Raw genomic sequence first — 21,594 nt, 5'->3', positions numbered from 1 at the left:
TTTTAACAGTAAGTGCAAATGTTTAAAAATTAGAACTAAAGCTAACCTGTGTGCTGGTCCATATGCTTTTTGGGTTTGTGGACGGATGCATATGAATCCGAGCAGTAATCTTGTCGCGACGGGTTTTGAGACGTTCTCATATAATCGGCGTTGGGCGTGTGGGCGGCGTGGGGTGCGTGCGTCGCGTGCGGCAGAGGCTGGTACGCCGCATAATCGTCGATGGTACCGTAGCCGGCGTGCATGGGGTCATAGCCATAGTTACTGGAGCGTTCCAACATCATCATACCAGTATTGTTGGCGGCCGCCATTTTCATCTGCCACAGTGAATCTTGAGAGTTTACGCTGCCCCCGTTGTTACTATTGGCGTAACCTTTGTCCATGAAACCTACCCCTGAATAAATAACATATTAGTATAATTTTATGAAATAAATTTGTACATACATTAGAACAAAAAACAATATTTAGAGACTAATAATTTTCTTGCTTTAATATTTATTTAACGAACAAAAATACTTAATATTAATTTACATTTTTAACTCTGATGGGACGGGTAATTTTGCCATACATTAAATGATAAGATTAATACAAAACAGTTCCACTTAAGATTTAAAATTAAAAATCCTGATTAAAATAAGTTTAAATAATTTTACAAAATAGCTCATAATTAAATAATTGTACAATAGCCTAGATATTTTATACATATGGATACCTTAAAGCAAAGTTATATTTGATGATCAGATAGATCGCATAGTAACAAATCCATTTTGAACAATTATATATTTAGGTTAATTTAGGACTTAATTAGACATCAATACGATGGGTAAAAGATGCAAGAAAAATTTACTTAAATTTTTATATCCACATGAGACAAGTGTATTTAGTTTAATAAACAAAAGGATTTTCTCTCTTTACGCTATATGTCATGTCATTATTTTACAGGTTAATATTAAATTTATACTTACAGTCCAAATTAGACATGTTCTGTCCGACATGCGTGGGCGTGGCGTGTGGCGCTATGTGATATCCGTAAGCGGGTTGCGTGGCGTAAACAGCATTTTTTGAATCATCCATTGAGAGCTCCATTGAATGTTCCAGAGCTTTGTTCTCCATACCGGAATTAGGGTACTCCATGTATGGCGGTGGCGCCTGGTTCTTGGGCGAGGTGAGTGACATTCCGTGGCGTATCGATGCCATTTCATAATCTTTCTTCTTCTTCTCGGTCCGTTTGCAACGGCAGAAGAAGAAGAGCAGGAACAAAAACAGCAAGAAGACAATAACGGAAACGACGATCGCGATCAACGTGGCAGTCGTCAGCGCTGATGCTTCTTTTATGTAGGCTGGACCAACTGAAAGAGTATTGTTAGGTAATTTATAAACTAAATCAAAATAAGTTTACTGATTTTGTTCCATTTCTTATTATCTAATAATAGAAAGTGTGTCAACTAGGTAATTAATGTATTAAGAAGTTCCCTAATATATGTATGTATAATTCCTAACATCTATAATTAAATGTGAATTTACTAATTGCTTTTAATTACTACCTGACAGGTTCACTCAGACTTCCAATAATGTAACCTCTTTCTTTGTTTAAATAATTTGCCCTGGCATACTTAATAGATACACAATAAAAGTACACCAAACTCTTTTTTCCTGGTTGATACGTTGCTTAGAAAAGCAAGAAAATAATTATTTTTTATAACGACAAAAAAAAACCTGTGTACAGTCAGTATTCTATCCATTAGTACTAAACATGTTAAAATACAAATTGAAATTAGAAATAAAAATCAATTTTGTAATTATTCATCGCTACTCGATAACCAGTATGCATGTCTATTATAAACTTGATCAACAATCCTATCTTCAGTAGATACTTCAGAAACGCAGATGTTAAAAGATATCAGAACTGTTGTGTTTGAATTTTTTTTTTTCTTATTTATTTTTCCGATTGTATTTGGTTGCTATAAAGACACTGTTCAAAATACAGAATTGTTTGAAGACGAAGATATTTGACCAATGTGTGTTGCCAGTGATGACATATGGATCTGAAACGCGGTCGCGTGGGTGTCATAAGAATTAACATCCGTCCTCGGATTTTCACTGTGTAATCGAATCGGGAGGGGGGGGGGGGATCCACAGAAAACCCAAGGTCACCGACGTAGCTCGAAGAATTGCTCGTCTGAAGTGGCAGCAGGCGGGACACATGATAAGCCATTATGGGAGAAAAGTTTTTGAGTGGCAACCACGAGCTGGTACACCTTGCGTGGGTATGCTCCCCAATAAATGAACCAACGACGTTATAAAGGTTTCGAGAAATCGCTGGATGCGAGCAGCGCAAGATCAGTCATCACGGCGATCTCAGGGGGACACCTAAGCCTACCAGTAGGTATCTACGGGCGGTAAAAAAGAGGAAAATACTAAAAACAAACTGTCATGTTCGTGTTGGCACAAAAAATTCGTGTAAAAGTATTTATTAGTTAACCTAGTTATTTCAAAATCGTGTAAACAAGTTTTGTATGTACTTGATAATAAAAGTACTTACTGTCGGCTTCAACGTATTCGCTGCAGACGTCCTGTTTATGCAACATGCATAGGCGCAGGCGCAGACGCGGATTGAGCTCGTCCATGGCTCCAGGGGCGCCACCGCCCGCAGGGCCCGGGCCCGCTAGCACCCCTCGCTGCACGCTGCTGCTGACTCCAGAAACACTCAGCGGGATCGTTTCGACAATCTGCTTAAATAATGACACTTCAAACGTTGTGTACTAGATAACACATTTTTAATGAAGAGAAGACGTTTAACTATAAGGCGAAATTGGTGAAGTTAAGTAAGGTAAAATTTTTCTTGAAAATTTGTCCTAAAGCGGTTTAAGCAGAGAAGGTTATTCACTGCCACTGCGGCGCTTAAATTATAAAATAGATAAATCTAGCTAGTAAGATTATGGTGCTATCGAAACGATGGTGCCCGTTATCTCAGGTCCCCGGATAATGAGAATATAATATTTGCACAGGTAAATGTATTTTAAAATCCAAAGATTGTGTCGTTAGTTACTGTGTTGGTCTTTTTATATTTATTTTTTTAATTAATAGCAAGATCAGTTGCATTTAACTTTCTTATCGATTCAATTCTTAATACATGTGAAATCATGAAATAAACCTTTTTCCCTTTTAAGAATTACAATAGATTTAATTTTTATCAATTATTATCTCTTTGTACATACGATCACCATGTTAAGTTAACACCATACCATTCTTCAATAATACCACAAATAAGTTCCATTAAATGATTTCATTAAGCTTAATAAATAATATACAAAAATAAAAAACTCGTTTTAGCACCAACTAAACAAGTAATTTAAATACTGATCTTGAAAATGATTTCCAGTTGCAACAAATATTGGTGTCAATCTCACACTCTTATTCAAAAATAAATAGTGAGATTGCAAAGTGCTAGTTTTGACATCGGAAACTCGAGAGGAGCTACAAAAAGCTTACCTGCCAACCGCCAGTTCTACCAAGTCCCTCAGCCATGGCCACGAGACCCAGACACGTGGCGCCCACGCTGAACACAACCGCGCGAGTGCTCGGGTCGTACGTCAGCTGCTCCGGCGGCAGGATCTTGTTAACTTTCGTTGTCACCGTTATTTCGTTAGAGTAGTTGCTTTGCCCCTTTGTATTCACTGCTTTAACCTAAAATTAAGAATATTAAAAAATATTTTACAGGTCTAATTTTTTATTATTTATATATGGAGATTTTGATTCCGATATGTGAGATCTGACGGAAACTAATCGAAGTGTAGAAGGCACTAACGAAACACTGCGATCAGTTTCTAGCTAGTAAGGATCTTTTTATGTCAACCCACATACGCCGTGGATACTGTGACTACAATATCATTGTCCTACAATAAGTCTCATGTTGTATTACCACAAAAATGCATTTTAATTTAATACAATTATTGATTTCTTCATATAGAATTATTTACACACCCTAAGAGAATGAACATGAAAGACCTAGGTACAATGCTTGATAATCTTAATAGAACTTTCGAACAAGTAGACCTTAAAATGAATTTGGTCACGATGAAGTTGATGGCAAATGTCTGTATCGTGCCGGCTTAAGTAGTTGTTGGAAGCGATATCTGGGCCGAACTATCCAGCTAGGTAAGTCAAACTTGGAGAAAGAGATGTATCGCCGAAAACAACTTAGGCAACGTTCAGAAAGTTTCGGAACATCTATTCATCCTATGACTATGTTGTTTGTGAAGACAATGATTCTGAGAAGTGGTCATAAACGATGAGACTTATAAGAACTCTTGAGGTTACTCAAAGATTAATGGAGAGGGATATCGGTAGCTCCACTATCGTGATCGAATTATATGTGAGGAGATCTTCAGAAAAACTAGTAGCCGATGTATCTCGATGAATTGCTTGTCAAAAGTGGATGTGGGCAGGGCATGTCATTCGTGCAAACAAAGGCCGTTGGGTCCGAAAGGTTATCGGGTGGCCCCCTTACTAGGTGAACGGACGACATCGTCAAACCCGTAGGTAATCACAGGATACGAGCAGCGCAAGACCAGCCATCGTGGTTATTTTTGGGGAAAGGCCTTTGCCTATAAATGAGCTTTTATCGGCTAATATGATGATGATCAAGAGATTTGTGTCTCTACATTGAACATATTACAGTTTAAATTAACCTTATACTCTAATTTAGCTATAAAGTATCTCGACTTATTCTCCTCTATATATCCGATAACAAACTGTAAAATCAATTTAACGCTGAAGGCCATTGAGAATAGAAAGTATCGCTTGCGATAACGAAAGATATGCGCGTAGTGGCAGACTGTTCACTCTTTATTTCTTGCCGAAGACAATAAGTAGGGCCATATTTTCAATAATTTCAATTGTTACTTAAATTGTGCGGAACAACTTACAAAATATAAAAATATATAATAATGTGAATTACCTTGAAAGAGTAAGTGTTATGTTGGTCCAAACGCGTGACATTGCATGGGTTGGCGTGCATGCAATCATATTCTTTCCAATCGTTGATGTCGTTGCGGTTGGCGGCGCACTGCTCAACAGAGCCTGCTCCCCTTGCGACTCTCCTATACCACACGAAGTATTTGGTGTTTGACAGCCCACCATTGAATCCTGCCTCCCATTTGAGCGTGACGTAGGTTGAGCCAACCTTCTGACTAGACAGACTGCGCGGCGACTCCGGAGCGCCCTTCGGTTGCATTCGTATTTGCGGCCGAATGCTTCCTAGAGAGTTCTTCACGTTGCAGTAATAGTCCCCGTAGTCTTGAGGTTTTACATTTCGTAATTTCAGTGTGCTTATGTAAGAATCGTTATCCTCCGTGACGGTTGTGATGTCATAATGATCCGAAGATGATAAAGGAGAGTTGTTAGCACCGTAAAACCACAAGAAGTCCGGTTTTGGGTATGCTTGAACTCTACAAGATATCTCGGCTGGCTCCATCACATCGAATGCTACTTTTCTTTGTTGTCTAATTGATATTGGTTCATCTAAAAATAATAAAAAATATATTTAGGTCAATAACACAAAAAAGATATACTTTGTAAGAATATTAACAGGTTTATAATAAGCGAAACAAATGAACACTTACGCTCTATTCTAAGATGCATCGAGGATTCAATTTTCTTGACTTCATTTTCAATTGCACAAGTGTAAGAACCTCTGTCTTCCGGTATTAAATCATTGAGGTTCGGCCTTGCTTTACCATAAAATCTGAGCGTGCTCTGCACATTGTACACGGAATCCCTGCCTTCGGTTACATCAGTTTTAACCTCATATAAATTAACATCGGGTTTGATTTCTGAATTGTTCTTGTACCATTTGACAGTGGGTAGCGGTTTCCCAAAAGCGCTGCAAGACAGCGAAAAGTTTTGTTCGCGCGAACGTTTGGTAGTGTGAGGCTGTAGCTTAGACTGAAAACGCGGCGGCTGATGCACTTGCAACGTGACTGACGCCAATTCTCCATGTCCCAATTCATTAGTTGCTTGACAGTGGTACACGCCTTCACTGCCGAGGTGAGCGTTTGGTATATTGTAAGTAACTCCTGTAGCCAGAACTATGGGGTTCGCGTCAGAAGTATCAATGTCCCGGAACCAGCGATACTGTGGCGCTGGCCACCCTGGAGGTTTTGCGCTGCAAGTTAGTGTAACGCCGGCCCCTTCTTGAGCGACAGGTCGCTCAGGACTTATGTGAGCCCTGCCTGGCTTATGTCGCACAAGGACCGCGACGGACGCACTACTAGCTCTCTCAACGCGGTTCCCACTGCTCGTGGAGATAACATTCCCAGCACGACAAGTGTAAGTCCCAGCTACGTCAGCATCTACTCTCGATAAGGTCAGTGTTTTTCCTTTCTGACGAAACTCCGGTTTACCCTCCATAGTCCAATCTATAGAAATAGGTTCGGGATTAGCAGATACCTCACAATGAATTTCCACATTACCGCCTTCTTCCGCTTCATACGTTTTAGAATCGATAGTGACGGTAGGAGGGAAGAGAACGTCGAGAGTAATTTCTTTTTCGCCGGGACGACCAAGGCCATTGTCTGCCGAGCATACATATTGTCCAGCGTCTTGAACTGCGACCCCTTGAATTGTGTGAGAGAAAGAGTTTGAGATATATTTCCCGTTTCGTGTCCACCGTACGCTGGATACTTTAGGCTTTGCGTCCACTTTGCATTCCATAGTGGCGGTACCGTCTACTTCTACACGTAAAGGATTTTCAGGGCCAACTTCAACTCTAGGAAAATCTGAAACAATAGCAAAGGAATTAATAATTTTATTAAAGTTAAAGTTTCTACTTAGGTTCTGAGTTTAGTATTTATTGAGGTTATTTGTAAATCAAAAGAATACAACATCACAAATCATTTTAAAATATTAGGTCAAAGTAAATGTTAGTTAAACTTTGTGTACCTTTTAAAAACGTTTTTTTAAATATTTTTTTTTTGTGAAAGTTTATAAACAAGACCGACAACAAATAAGACAAGCATTCAACATAAAGCAATAATCACACTTTAAAATTCAGTGATATCCTGCGATGTTATTTAATTCAAATGGTTGAAAAAGATCTATTACTAAATTATGCTACGAATTTAGAGCAGAGTAATAGTCCGAGATATAAAATTATTACGTCATACAACGACTTCCGCTAACATCTTTATATCAGATCTGTAAGTATTTCACAATTTCTTGATTACATTTAACCGAAATTTGTTATGCGTAGCGGATGTACTGGCGTTCTAGATTCTGCAGCACAAGTGTTTACGTCTGTCGGAACAGCGTTGGATTTAGAATATACACACATTGCGCTCATTAGCGGTAAAAACTTTTCATTCGTGTCGGTTGATCCGAGTCTGGAAGCCCATGGATAAATAAACAGGTATATTAGAAGTACGTATCATGTAAATATTTATAAAGCGTCTGCACATCGCTATGAACACGGGATTTTTGTAATTTCGGGATAAAACTTTGTTTATATTTTTGATCCTCTTAGAGTTTTTTACTCACTTGGGATATAAGGCGCAATATACGGGATGATTTGTTTATTTATGTAAAAGCTTAAAAACGGGGAATGTATTTATCAGCAAAAAGTTTTAACATTTCCAATCACTTTGTCTCGGTGATCTTTATAAAAACGGATTATTACATATTAAAATCACCGTAAATTACCAGATAAAAAAGTACTTAGTACTACTGCACTAATTTTGTTTTATTTATGGAAGCTATTTATTTTTTCAGTCAAACTATTTGTAATAATTTTACCAAGCAATGTAAGAATAATAAGTACATTGCTCTACATTACTTCACAAATGGGTTGTACTAACCCGATTCGTGTGTTTTAATCGAATTAAATAGTTAACAAGCCACTGCTATTATTAATATAACTCCGACACTACACAAGTAACAGAGTAAAAAAAATTGTGCCCAAAAAATAATCATTGACATGAATTTAACCATGTTAAGAGCTGTGATAGTTTTTTGTGTGTAAAGTATAAATTAATGAAATTCGAAGAAAGTGGCTTTAATAACTGTTTGTATTGGATAGCTTAGTGAAAGAGTTAAAATGTTAACGCTGAGTTAAAATGTAAAAAATTAAACGTTTTTCGTAATATACTTACATATATATAATGCAACTAAAATACTTTACGGGCGAATAATTGTGAAATGTGTTATCAAAAAAATGAACTGCTTTATGACGGATTGCCGCCGACGATCTGCTGGGCTATTTATTGAGAACGTAAATAGTCACACGTTGCATTTTATATTCAAGTTTATCTGATTTCTAATAACTTCCAATTTATAAAATATATTAAACAAAACTTTAGGCTCTGATATCATTTAATGGTAACCTTACCTACCTTTCTCACTGCGACACGTTTAAGATGTCGAAGCACAAAAAATGCTTTCTTATTTATTGGGAGTGTTATAGTTAACAATACATTTAATGATGTACTCACAGTTAACACTGAGCTGCACGGTCGCGTTGTACTGGCGGTCCTCGGCCATGGCGCGGTTCCAAACCACGCAGCGGAACACCGCGGCGTCGTCTTCTCTGCTCGGCATCAGCACAAGCGTCGCCATCGACGGCTCCGCCCGCGTGCGTCCGTGCTCCACTGATGCCTCCAGCGCGACGGGAGAGCCCTCGCGGTACCATCTACAAACAACGCAATGACAATCGGCGTTTCAGGCTTTGCTCAGTTTTATTTCTATCTTTATTTTATTGTTTCTTGAAACACGGAGAAAAACTAAGGTCACCGACGTAGATCGAAGGATTGCTTCTGTAATGGCAGTGGACGGGGTACATCACTCTTGCAACTGACGGCCGCTGTGGCTTAAAAGTTCGCGAGTGGCGATCTCTGAACTTAGAACCTAACCCTTTACAGTTAATGAATATACATGGTTATTGGTTATAGGTGTAATAACTTTAGTTAAAGTTCGAATCATCCTGTATGAAGAGATCACTGAAAAATGTAACATTTATTTTTTCTATTCTAATACGAAAGGCTTGTAACTCCTGCCAGTACAAAGTGTGTAGCAAATTATGATTAATTTTAATATGTAGTGATCTGAATTTCGATCCGAAATTGGATTTTCATTACGTCATTAATTATTTCCGAAACCATTGATTTTTGTTCAGGGTGTACCATATAATAATTAACAGCAAATGTATCGATAACTAATCACCTGTATGCAATTAGCTGTTGGTCTTAACGTTTATACAAAAGTTATTTTTATGTAAAGCGAAGAAACTAAAGACTTCATTCTCATAATATGCGCCGCTTTAATTAATTATAAGTGGATTGGTGCAGTACGTGTGAGTCGTGAACTAAGAACAGATGTTTCTTCATCTCAACAATTGGCCTTGTTTTGAACTCAAAACAAACGACCATCAAATTAAAACTAATCAATTTCTTACATTGTTGTCACAAAAATAAATCTTTGCATTGAAATGATACAATAATTAATGTGTGTATTGTTATATCTACTTGCCTAGTCAAAAGTTATGTTTATTTAATTAAAGTGTATTATTTTTGGGTTAAATGGAAAGCATTGTCACTATCATTTCAGACGTCTGGACTTCTGCGTCCCCTATAAATTCCTTATAGGACCAATAGGAAACGGTCTGCAGTCAGATTCTTCCAACCTTAACAAGCCCGCCTTACCGAGGTAAACTAGGTAAGGTGCGTTTACCGGTCCACGGTCTCTACTCCTAAACCTTAAGGCCCCAGCGGCCATAAATTCTGCGCATGGTGTGCGTTGCCTGCCCGCTACCATTTCAACTTGCTAGTCCGCTGTATTATGTACTCGCTCATCTACTCTTCAGTCCTGACTCGAAATCGTAGACAAATTCCAAGCATAGGACGTTTGAAATAAGAGCATAGTAAGGTATTTAATATTCATGCATTAATTTTTTTAAGTTTAAGAAATAACTTTTAATAATCTTCAGGTAAAGTAGCGTTTTTTTTTGTCACAGATTAATCATATAAATAATATCGTTAAGTATTTCCAAAAATGCAATAAATTAGGTAAAAGTTAGTAATTGAATCTATTGTTTGTTACATAATTACATAAAAAATAATAATCATTAATTAATTACTATTTGAAGAACGTCATTAAAATGATCAGGGAATGGTTTAATCCGAGAATGTACAATTAATTACGACCAGTTATTTCAAGGTTTTGTCGTAAACGGAATGAAATGTATGAAGAGAACGGGTGGCGACGACTGTACGCGACTGAAGAAAAGTTAAATGTTTGTTTTACTTGTGTAACCTATGCTTATAATTTACGTTATAACAAGTCCGTCCACTAATTATAGTCAGATAAACAGATGTTACAGTTTTAATCTAAATTTAGTAATTTTTTACGTCAATAATCTAAATCAAACAAACCCATATTATTCAGTGGCCTTCGAGAAAAGCATTCTTAAGGATATTTTAATAAGTAGACAAATTATAAAACACTCCAGAAATAATAAATTCCACAACGTAATATTACTTATCAATAACATATCCCTTAAAGTAATAATCGACACATGTGTACAAAAGTAAAGGGTATACGCATCACGTGTTTTATGGAATCGGTAGACACATTTTGCAGCTGTCTTTGTATAAAGAGTGCTTCAAGTTTATATAACAATAGTAACAGGGGGCGAGAAGAGTGATGGGGACACGAAATACATATGAATGGGGAACTATTTTTATCAATTCTCAAAGCTACAATTTTAAGTACACCGTCAAGTAATACGGTATCACGTTTAAATATTTATTAATATATCTTTTTTACTGACATACTTTAAGAAGGCATTGTATTATATTTTTATATCAAATGTATAGCGAATTAAAAGAATACGTTATGCAGGTATTCTTCTAATAATATATATATTAAATATATATTGGCGAATATTCGCGTCATTGATATGAGTAATAACTCTTTAATACAAGTCAAAAAAAATAATTATTTTCATATTAAGTTCGTGTTTCAATATAACTGGCAGAGTTCATGTTTCAATATAACTGGCAGTACCGGGGCTAGTTCATGATATAAATATTCTCAATTGCAATGGTACTTGGTAGTTTTTTAAATTATCTTAAAACAGTCACATTAACAGTATTTTGAGTAGGTTCGAAAAGTGCTCGACGATGTAAGAGTAAGAAAAAAAACAAGTGGATGGCCCATTTAAATACTTAAAGACCACGTCATAGTTAAAAAAAACGTCAAGAGTTAAATCTGGAAATGGTAATGGTACTTTTAAAATTTTAATAGTACAGCTGTGAGTAATTAATTTTAATTTACACAAAGGGATCGTTCTGTATATTTAAAATATTGTACGATGTAAGATATGAAAGTAGTCTTTTATTTAATAAATTTACTAGTTATTTGAATCAATTGCGAAAAAATTTCCGGAATAACTGCATAAACCTGTAGCAATGTGTTGCTTTATTCACTTATGAGTTTGTAATTACAAATACATATTCGTTTCTTATTTTTACAAAAGATATCTTGTATATAACCATCTAGCAAAGAATAAAAAAGGAAGTCTACGTTTAGCTTTATAAGCTCCTAAGAAACAATGGCGTCACACCTTAAGAAAATAAAATGTGGTCGTGCAAGATGCGGCGGAATAAATACGCCTCGTTACTACTAAGTAAATCTCCGGTCGATCCCTCATAGCGCAGCACGCAGCGTCGGTAAAGTTGCGTTTTAGGGAAGCTGAAGTCTTTTAGCGTTGCGAGTCCGTCAGATCGTGGTTCCGGTGACTTCTAATGCGGTATTTTATTGCGAATCTGTTTGTCACTTAGTAAGTGCATAGTTCTGATGACTATAGTATGATATTACCTAATTTAACAATGTTGTACTAGTTAGCAACATTCACAGTATGCTTAATTGATTCATACTGTATGAATTATAAATATTAAGTTGTAATAATTATCAATTTGGTATAAAAAAGTAATTAACTTTGTTAAGAATTTCGTATTACTGCATTAGGTCAAGTTTTGTCATTAAATAATCAATAAAAGGTAACTCTTAGACCTACGGTGCCAGGCACTAACAGACAACCCCGTCTTATTATCGATTTCATAATATCTCAAGGAAGATACGGCTCGCTAAGCAACATATAACAATTCTAAAGGATTTATCGTGTTAATTCTTGAATCAAGATCATGGAGCGTCATTATCACACAATATAGCAAATCCAGACTGCTCATTTTAGTCCACTGTTTTACACTTTTAGAGTTATCTAAATTGAAGAGAGCATTCTAAAGGATATTTATAGAAAAGCATGCCAAAAAAGACATGTAACCAATGATAAATTTTGGGATATGTTCAACCACTTTCAACACCAGTTATGAAGAAAAAACTCAAAATATTTTCCCAAACCACCATGCAAAAGATAATACCCTCTTATCTTAAATCAAAATTTCAATTTCTTCATGATACACATGAGAGGTCTTTGAGATAATTTGAAAATCTGAAATTAAGAATTCCGGCACATTCTTCTTCGTTAACCACACAAGCCGTTCGATTGTGAAATGCGTTACCGCTGAATAAGACTTGCTAAGTCACTACTATTTTTTTAAGAAAATAGTTAAGAAATATATATTAAACCATTGATTATTTAATTATTAAATCATTTTTTCCTTCCTCTCTTTCTTTATTCTTTATGAGGCGAGTGCCATCCAAGATAGTTTGACGTGTATTTAATATTTTATTTATAATTATGTATGATATTGTGTATATTACATGTATATATGCTTTATGATATATAAATGTATGCTTTATACGTCTGCATATGTATCTATGAAAATATATATATATACATATGTTTTGTTTATTTAAACACGTTAACTATGTTTCCATTTGTATTGCTTTCTGGAAAAAATTGCCTCGAGTGGTGAGACTGCCCACTGTACTTTTGTCTACTATTATCCAATTATTTATACATTTTCTAGGGGGTACAATATAGAGTTTTCAATTAATGAAATCCATGTTACATCAGTGTCTATATAATGGAAACAAATAAATTTTATTACAAAAAATGAGTATACAGCGAAAATTCTATCCATACATACAAAACGTTGAAAAATCATTTTTTTAACTATTTGTCGCTACTTCATAATAAGCGTGCGTGTTTATTACGGACTGGATCAAAACCAGCGGTCATGGTATTCTTTCAAATTTGCTTTGTTGCTTTAGATAAGTTTCTGTAGGGACTGTTAACATTAGAAAATAAGATAAAAATAGCGATTCGTGCTAAATGAAAAAATCTTGTTAAAATATATCTGTGAGATTTATAAGAAGGCAAGTTTTAAGATGCGAAACTTACTTAATGGATGGTTCCGGTGAGCCTCCGGAGGTAGAGCACTGCAGACGCAGCTCCTGTTCCTCGTGCGCGAGCGCGCGGGGTCCGGGCGTCAGGCGCGGCGGCTGCGGCGGCGTCAGCACGGTGAGAGCATGCCCCTGTGCGTGCAGCGTGCGCCCTGACCCTCCCGCCTTCACCCGGCACTCGAACCGTCCATTGTCCCGTTCGTACGTCACGTTCGACACCAGCAAGTCGAAGCGGCCTTCCGATGGAGCGTACTTTATTCTGCACAATTTGGATTTGCTTTAAAATGTGTCCTTAGAATACCATTTACAACTTATTAAAATATTTTAGTTTTTCATTTTTATTTCTAGTTAGGGGTTTTATGCTTGTCAGGACATATCAACCTCATGTGACCAACATAAATGTGGAGGAATAACGCCATTTTTTTAAATAATTTGGCCGTTTCTGACTATGGTTTCAACAAAACAAATTGCGTGGTACCAACATTGACTTAATCCAGTAAATTTGATTGGATTCTTGCCTGATGTCATCAACAGATGATGCACAGTTTAAGAAAGTCTAAGACGAAACACGATTAAGGTAAGTCAGTCCAGCTAAGCTGATCTAAGTGACCTACGGGTGACAATAATGAGAAAATTCAATCATTAGCTGCATCTTCATTAAGTTTATGCTAAAGAAGTTAACATAAATAAGCCATGCACTAACAGCAAGAGCAATTTTGGAAGCAGAAGATCACACTGATCTACAATACAACACAATACCTTCTAGATCATTAATATTATAGTGTTTTTATTCATTATAAGCACAGATGAGAATATATCCATGGCCTTTTATAAACAAAGTAAAAGATACACTTCAATTAAAACTTTTGTTTGAATAGAATATCATTGGCTTTTAGGTCAAATGCCGTTGGTGTGCCCAATCCGTTAATAGAGAAGCAACATCACTTTATTGAATTGTATTGCACTGTCGCCTGTTACCGAAAAATTTAACTTATATTATAATACTTAAATAAATGAATGTTAACTACTTATTATATATACAAAGTCCATACTTCTTATGCAGAGAATATAAGGTCATTTAAGATGTTTTATGACACATATAATTATTAAAACATTCTTTGTAGCGCCACGCTGATACGTTGTAGCGGTAAAACTTCGAACCATCGAGTTTCTTATCTTTAATGGGTCATATATAGGGAGACACCAATGGGGTTAATAGTAAGACCATTAACGGACACACCAACGTACGCTTTAGTTTTGTATATCAATTACATAATTTTCACAGGAATTATTCAAATACATTCGATTAACAAATGTTTTTGCTTTTATAAAAGACTTTGTACTTACAAATAGTAATTTAACAAAGCAAAACTTTTATTATTCCCATTAGATACAAGTAAATTTTTTTCGATTTGTAAATTAGTTATTTTTAAATATTTTTAAGAAAGAATTACAAAACTTCTTTTATTGAAGTTGAAGAGAGTTTGTCCTGATTTTAACGTAGTTAGTAAATATGCAATTTGGACTTGATAATTCTGCCCCAAGGACGAAATAGTGCACAATACATTTTGCACGTTTCATATTATATACTTTTGATTTGTAAGCTCTCACGGTCACGTACTTTTCAATGCAACAACCGCGTCTGATGCATACAATCCACGTATAATACGCTACTGAAGGTCAAATGTTCCACGTCATAAATACATAACTGTTTTATTTATTGGAAACAATTTATTGAAGTGTTGAACTAATGGTTATTATTACAAAAAAAATAGAAGTAAAACAGAATATAAGAGTAAAATCTCGAGTGTGTAAGGCCCCAAAGTGGACTAAGGATACGTAATTTTTTTATACGTGTAAAGAGAATTGACAATCGTTAGCGTCGGCATACCATCACGTGACAATGGATTATTTATTCAAAGCGTACATTGTCTAAGGTTTTGATTGTACAACCGCTCGCCGGACGCGCCAAAAGAGTTTTAAATACCATTCTTGTTTCTACGCCCGTGTTTATTATTCGACCAACTTCATGCTTGACAAAACACTATTTGCAAGTCAATTTCTAAATATGGTCGGGAAAGTCTTTTTAGTGTTTCATAGCTATCGTTGCAGTTTCATTAACAAATGATATTAAATAAAATTTCCTAACCTGTGTGAAAGTGAATCTACAAAGAAATACGATACACTATTAGTTTTATTACAAAAAGACCAAACATTAAAAAAACAATCCAGAAAAGTTGTACTCTTTGTAAACTTTACGTAGTGGCAGTTAAATTAACACAATATTGCTTTAAGAAATTTCAGTACGGGAATATCGATGTCAAACATCAAAGCTCAGTAACATGACGTGCACTCGTAATAAATTCGGATTTCTATAAAATGTGAGTTTATGAACAAAAACCATAAACCAGAGAAATGAAATAGGAATGTATCTGAACTTCACTTATTTCATCTTAACCATCATGGTAGCCGGTAGGCGCCCGCTGCAAGCCATAGGCCTCCCCCAAAGATCGGTCTTGCGCTGTCTGCGTCCAGCGACTTAATTATCGATCTTCATTAAATATGTCGGTCCACCAAGTGGGAAGCCTACCCACGCAACGTCCACCAGCTCGTGGTCGCTAACAGAGTACCATTCGGCTAAAATTGACTTTATATTATACTTACTGGTAATTAGTTTCTAGCGGTATGTTTCCAATAGCGACATTGTCGTGGCCGCTCGCAGTGTTGCGCACCCAGTAGTAGGTGAGCGAGTCCCCTGATCCGGGTTGAAGGCTGAAGCGACACTGCAGTGTGACGTCGTCGCCCTCGTGCGCGTCGTGTTGCTCGTCCTCCGGGAGTGCACCGCATGCTACGAATGAGAACAATAAATCAGTATTTTTTGTAGTAACAATTATTTAATTAACACAGATTGTAAACTATATTTCAATGTACTATAATATATATACATATTCGCCCAATTCAGGGCCTAGGCCTCCCCCAAAGAAGCATGAAGCCATATACTATATTCGCCGCGCTTGACAGGCGAGTTGGCGATGGCAGTGGCAATCCGACATATTTAATGCACAAAGTATGAATAATATATGATTGTATTCCTGGGATTCGATCTGTGACCTACGATCACAAATCTCAGTCCTCTTCTACGTGGTTACCAATGCTCAATATGTAATATATAACTCTGCGTATTATTTAATTATTATTTTTTTAAAAGTACACCAAAAGCAGGTGCATTAAAACGATTACAATTATCCTTGAAAAAAAAAAATACTGATACACCTGCTTATTTAAGGTGTGTACAACATTCACAATATTTATGATGAACAACAGAAAATAAATAAAATAAAACTGGCTAAGAACTATTTCTATCAACACATACATTTCGGAACGCCGTAACTTCGGATGACGCTGATAGACGATGTATAATATATTGCCTCGCGCTATCGTATGACGCGGATAGGTCTCATATAAGGGCATGTATCCAAAGCAACTAACTAATAAAACATAATTACGATACGTCAGATACATATGCAAAACCTAATAGCGTCAGTAATAGTAAGGGCCATTTTGAGATATTCTCATAAAGTATATAAATGTTATTGTAGCTTTGTCAGTACAGCGTGTCTAAAAATTGTTGTCCCAAATAATAATTTTCTTGCCACACACAAATACCACTTTTTATTTCTTTAACTAGTTTGGATTACCTGTTAAGCATTCTGACTCAAGGTGCCCGTTGGAGCCGATCCCCGATATGGTCGATTACCTAACCTTTACCTGGCTAATAATGCTACCACTTGCGTTAGCGCTGTGAGATAAAGCGGCGGAAGAAACTCCAGCAACGCAATCTACAATAATCGGAGATTGACGATCCCTGTGATACACAAGCCGAGCCCGATTCCGATTAGGTGGGTTATTTTTCAGACGGCCGTGAAATGTCTTGTATGATGCCTGTCCTAACCTGTCAACTGCCTATGGACATGTCTGCCCAAAACGCCCGGATGCCTAAGTCAGATCTGCCTGAAACGAGGCTACATTATATCGAATTTCCTTAAATAACAGCTTAAAATCCGTTGCTGGATATACTACAAACCACAGGACCATAAATAAAAATATTTCCTTCATTCATCGTTTAAATAAAATGGTTCCCGACACTGACAGGCGCCATGTTGCACCCTTCATAGCCAACGATAGATTAAGGTCGTCACATCGTCCGGAGACTCAAGCGTGTCTCGGTTTCAGGACGGCGCGGCATTTGAATGTGTACTGTAAGCGACACCTACAATTAACGAGTTTGTGGTATCGAGTGGCAGAGTCAAAGTAATGAATCGACACCCATTTCAAGAACTGTGTGATCATTGGCAGGTCGAAGTCTACGCGCTTGTCTTCATTAAGCAGTTGCCTCGACGCGCCTGTGGCCCTGCGCCTGAACCAGTTTTGTATGACTTGGAGAAAGACCCGTGGATTTACATGTGCATGTAAGAACGGGTATAATTACAGTTTAATAAATTGGCACTTTATTTGAGTGACATTTTACGACTGTTTAGTAAAAGATAGAGGATCGATAACGAAGGCAGTCCTTTTTCACGGGTTAGAGTCGTGCGCACTAGAGTTTAGTTTGTCATCCAGGACGACACCGACGACTATTTTAGTGATTATCGAGATTTCTCCCTTTTAGTTGGTTTCTCACAGGTGTGTGCCGCCATTTCCACTGTTCGACAACACTGGCAATGTGTCTTTTCTTTTAAAAATTAAATTGTCTCATGTCTCACAGTCTAGTTCTGATCTCGTGGCTTCTGAAGAAGAAATGCACAAACAGATCTGTGCATCTTTGTGGATTTTGTTTTTCACTTTCTCAGCTTCATATACCTCTTTCAAAATTACTAATAGGTAGTTTTAAAATGTGTCCAAGACAGATTAAAATTCATTACTCATCAAGCAATACCTACATAACACAAGTTAAGGTGATATAGTTATAAATGTCTTTTCAATTTGTTTTTGTACATAGACTATTCCAAGTCATTTAATTGCAACATAACAAATGAGTGTTTGTAGGACCTATTCGTAAAGCAAAGATTTTATTAGGCACTTTTAAAACCGCGGAATTTACGGACAGTAATGCTATAAAATTTAACAACGCGGCAATATAGTATGGTACCTTCGTTCAGGTAGGCCACCGACCTTTGTTGCTAGAAATAACAAAAAAAAAACTAAAACGAAGCTCCAGGTTTTGTGATGCGATTTCCTGCGTATTGTCAATAAATCGACAACAAAGCGAATCGGATCGTAATGGACTCACAATGGACCTTTTAATTTATAAATAGATGTCAAAGAAAAGTAAGGAGGACAATTGGGACGGTAAGTACTCCATGAAACTAGATATAATGCAATACCAATTATGTGATTATCTCAATCTGCAATCCGCGATGTAGTTTAACAAATATACGAGTAGCACAGTTTTAATCATTCGAAGTATTTTTGCATATTTTACAAAGATATCTATTCGCATCACTAACCACATTATACCCATTTCTTATAGACTCGAATTCGTAATATTTTCGTTAGTAGTTAAATAGACGCAATGTTTCAAATTATCATTTCAAAGGAAAAGGATTCACCCGTTTTTTATACATTTAGCGGTGTTAATCTCTTTTGCGGCCTTATCCGTTTAGGCCTCAGTCAATTGTGCAGTATATTGGTCCGTGGACTAAGAAAAGGTACCCACTCTTCATGACTGAAGGTGGCGAACGTATCGTACCATACGTATTGCAGTGACGAACTCGCCTTGCAACTTTATGATCGAGAAACGTAAAACGAATCCTAATGTTTGGTGTAGGCACTGAACACGATAGCTGCACCGCGTCTCAATGTCAGTTTTGTAATAGTATTTTTAAACACATATAGCAAACTGAAAACCTTGCAACATTGTACCATGAATATACATTTATGTAACTTATACGTAAGTAACAATAAACCACTTCACCACGGATTGTATTGACGTTATAAAGTTATTAAATTCATGAATAAATTAACGATAATAACTATGAAGTTATTTCCCGTTATTCAAACTTTTTTTCTAAATTGATTCTGTTCAATGGTTCCATAGTTAATTTATTGAACAAACAAAAATTACTCGAAACTTACAGTTGAAAACACTCCACTCATAGCCCGCTCCGGTGTTCATTGTTACCATGGTTAAAGCTAGAAATGAAATCTGAGCAACCCAGATATTACGGGCAAAACTTTTGTCACGGAATAGTTATGTCATTCAACGATATCTAATCAACGGTTTTAATAGAGAGAGTGATTAAAAATTGGTTATGAAATTGGAAAGCAGGTTCGTTATAAGAGAATTATCGAAGGTAAAAAACGGTACGCCGGCGGCGCAAGCTCGGCTGGCGGTCAATGACACAGCCGCATGCGCCGCGCCGCGATGCTTTCGAAACCAATGCTGCCAACCGTCTGCCATGCTCTTTGACACGTCTAGTATTTTTATTATTACTTCTGTTTATTCGATTACAACTACTACAACATTTATATTCTCTCCTATTAGTTTTCTCTTCTTTTTAATCTGTTTTGTCGCCTAAAAAGTGACAATAAAAAAAATTCCTATACATGACAATTGTATATCAGCAGTCTAATAACTGAACTGTTTTTACTTTATATGTTCTAGCACAAGTTTTTTTAACCTGGCTACCCAACTGGCATTTGTAAAACCTCTTTTAAGGGAGAAAAGCTCCCAGACTCCCTGGGGAGCATCGGCTCGGGCCGCTACTTACCACAATTTCATCGGATTGGACTCAAGTGTTTTAAGCGTTTTTAAACACGGTATTACATTATGTGTGAACATTAGTTTATGAAATAATAATTTTTAATTTAATATAAATCTATTTTTGTTAACAATTTTTTTATAACATTAAACTAAGAAGGCGGATTGATTTTAATATTTTATGTTTTGTTTTTTAAGGCAATTTTCTTTCAAGCCTTTGACATGGGTGTGCGAGTTTTTGAATTTTGCAAAGGATGGACATCAATAAAAAAGTTAATTGTAAGAGAGGAAGATAAAATTTGTTATATTTAAAAATTAGACGGATAAATATTACAATCGCTATTTTCTAAGGCGCTGTTTACGTATTTATGAGACAGGTTAACTTACTCAAGGAAAGAATAGTTCTGTCGTTAGAAATAAATATAGTAGCTTAGCATTTAAGTTTTATTTATATAATTAAGCGTCATCTGTGTAATAAAAAAAACTCAACAGTATTTAATTGTCGTTAAATTAAGTCGTTATTTTATAACAAAGAATAAATACATCGTCTGATTGAATCAATAAAGTGAACAAATGATGACTAAAACAACGGAGTTAATTTCTTCTAATACACAAACTATTCGTACCCCAAACACACAACGCGATTTGTTTTTTTTCTTGGCTTTATTCTCTAGTAGGCGACTGGTCGACTGAAACACACGTGTCCTGCATTGTTAATGCCGAGACCCAATGACTACAAGTAGGTAGCAACTGTTAGGATTGTCAATACTCTTTTAACGTTGAAAATTTAAAGTAATTTATTTATTATTGAATTAAATTTGGTAATACAGTAAGTCAAATTTGATTACGTTTTTTCAATAGATGAAACTAATTTATATTAAAGTGGTTGTAGAAAAGTTCTTTACATTAGGGCTGACAACCTTAGTGGTGGCGTTGTAAGCTGAGAGCGTGGGAGCATGCGGGCCGCACAATGTGTCGGATGGCAGCTTGAGCACCGTTCTACTGATACTTTGTTACATTAGCCAGTGTTTCCACTAGATACGTTTTCCTGATACGAGAACATTGTCACGGATGTTTCATGGGAACCACAAGGTTATTTAACAGAAATAAACTCACACACAGAACATACATCAATCCTGTTAATTTAAAAAGATATTTGCTACTAAGCTTTTATTTTTGTGTGCAATCGAAAAATAACAAATTCAAAATCTAAACAAAATAAAATAGTAAAACCTGCTAAATGAAGTGAAATCTTACTTGTCGCTTACTTGTTGCATTTAAAAGGAAACACTGAGACAAGTTTTGCAAGTGAAAGGAAACCAAGCAGTGTGAAAAGACAAAAGCATTCATGTCGATAACCCGATGGCGCGAACGTTCTTTTACATATTATAATAAAAAGAAAATCGTCAATAGTTGTACTGCCTAAAAGTTGGAGCTAACATACTTGCTCTTTTTTCCTGTATATGATATTTATTAAT

At 36.2% G+C, this 21,594-nt stretch overlaps 1 protein-coding gene across 1 annotated transcript in view; it reads right to left on the bottom strand.

The window, feature by feature from the left end:
* LOC137932597 (B-cell receptor CD22-like) overlaps window positions 1-21,594 on the bottom strand; it is a 38,208-nt gene that overhangs the window by 3,914 nt on the left and 12,700 nt on the right. The window contains exons 2-10 of the mRNA XM_068776197.1: window positions 16,021-16,204; window positions 13,355-13,615; window positions 8,484-8,680; window positions 5,622-6,776; window positions 4,958-5,520; window positions 3,490-3,684; window positions 2,540-2,726; window positions 963-1,346; window positions 47-391 (exon numbers count right to left, since the gene is read on the bottom strand). Of these exons, the coding sequence (XP_068632298.1) occupies window positions 47-391; window positions 963-1,346; window positions 2,540-2,726; window positions 3,490-3,684; window positions 4,958-5,520; window positions 5,622-6,776; window positions 8,484-8,680; window positions 13,355-13,615; window positions 16,021-16,204 (3,471 nt within the window). The remainder of the gene's footprint in view (window positions 1-46; window positions 392-962; window positions 1,347-2,539; window positions 2,727-3,489; window positions 3,685-4,957; window positions 5,521-5,621; window positions 6,777-8,483; window positions 8,681-13,354; window positions 13,616-16,020; window positions 16,205-21,594) is intronic.

The sequence above is a fragment of the Battus philenor genome, unplaced genomic scaffold, assembly GCF_028537555.1.
Source record: "Battus philenor isolate CCGP_79_NKW_IND1 unplaced genomic scaffold, ilBatPhil1.0.hap1 SCAF_12, whole genome shotgun sequence".
Lineage (NCBI taxonomy): Eukaryota > Metazoa > Arthropoda > Insecta > Lepidoptera > Papilionidae > Battus > Battus philenor.
The sequence above is the reverse complement of the archived record's forward strand: the minus strand, read 5'-3'. Positions and strand labels throughout refer to the sequence as shown.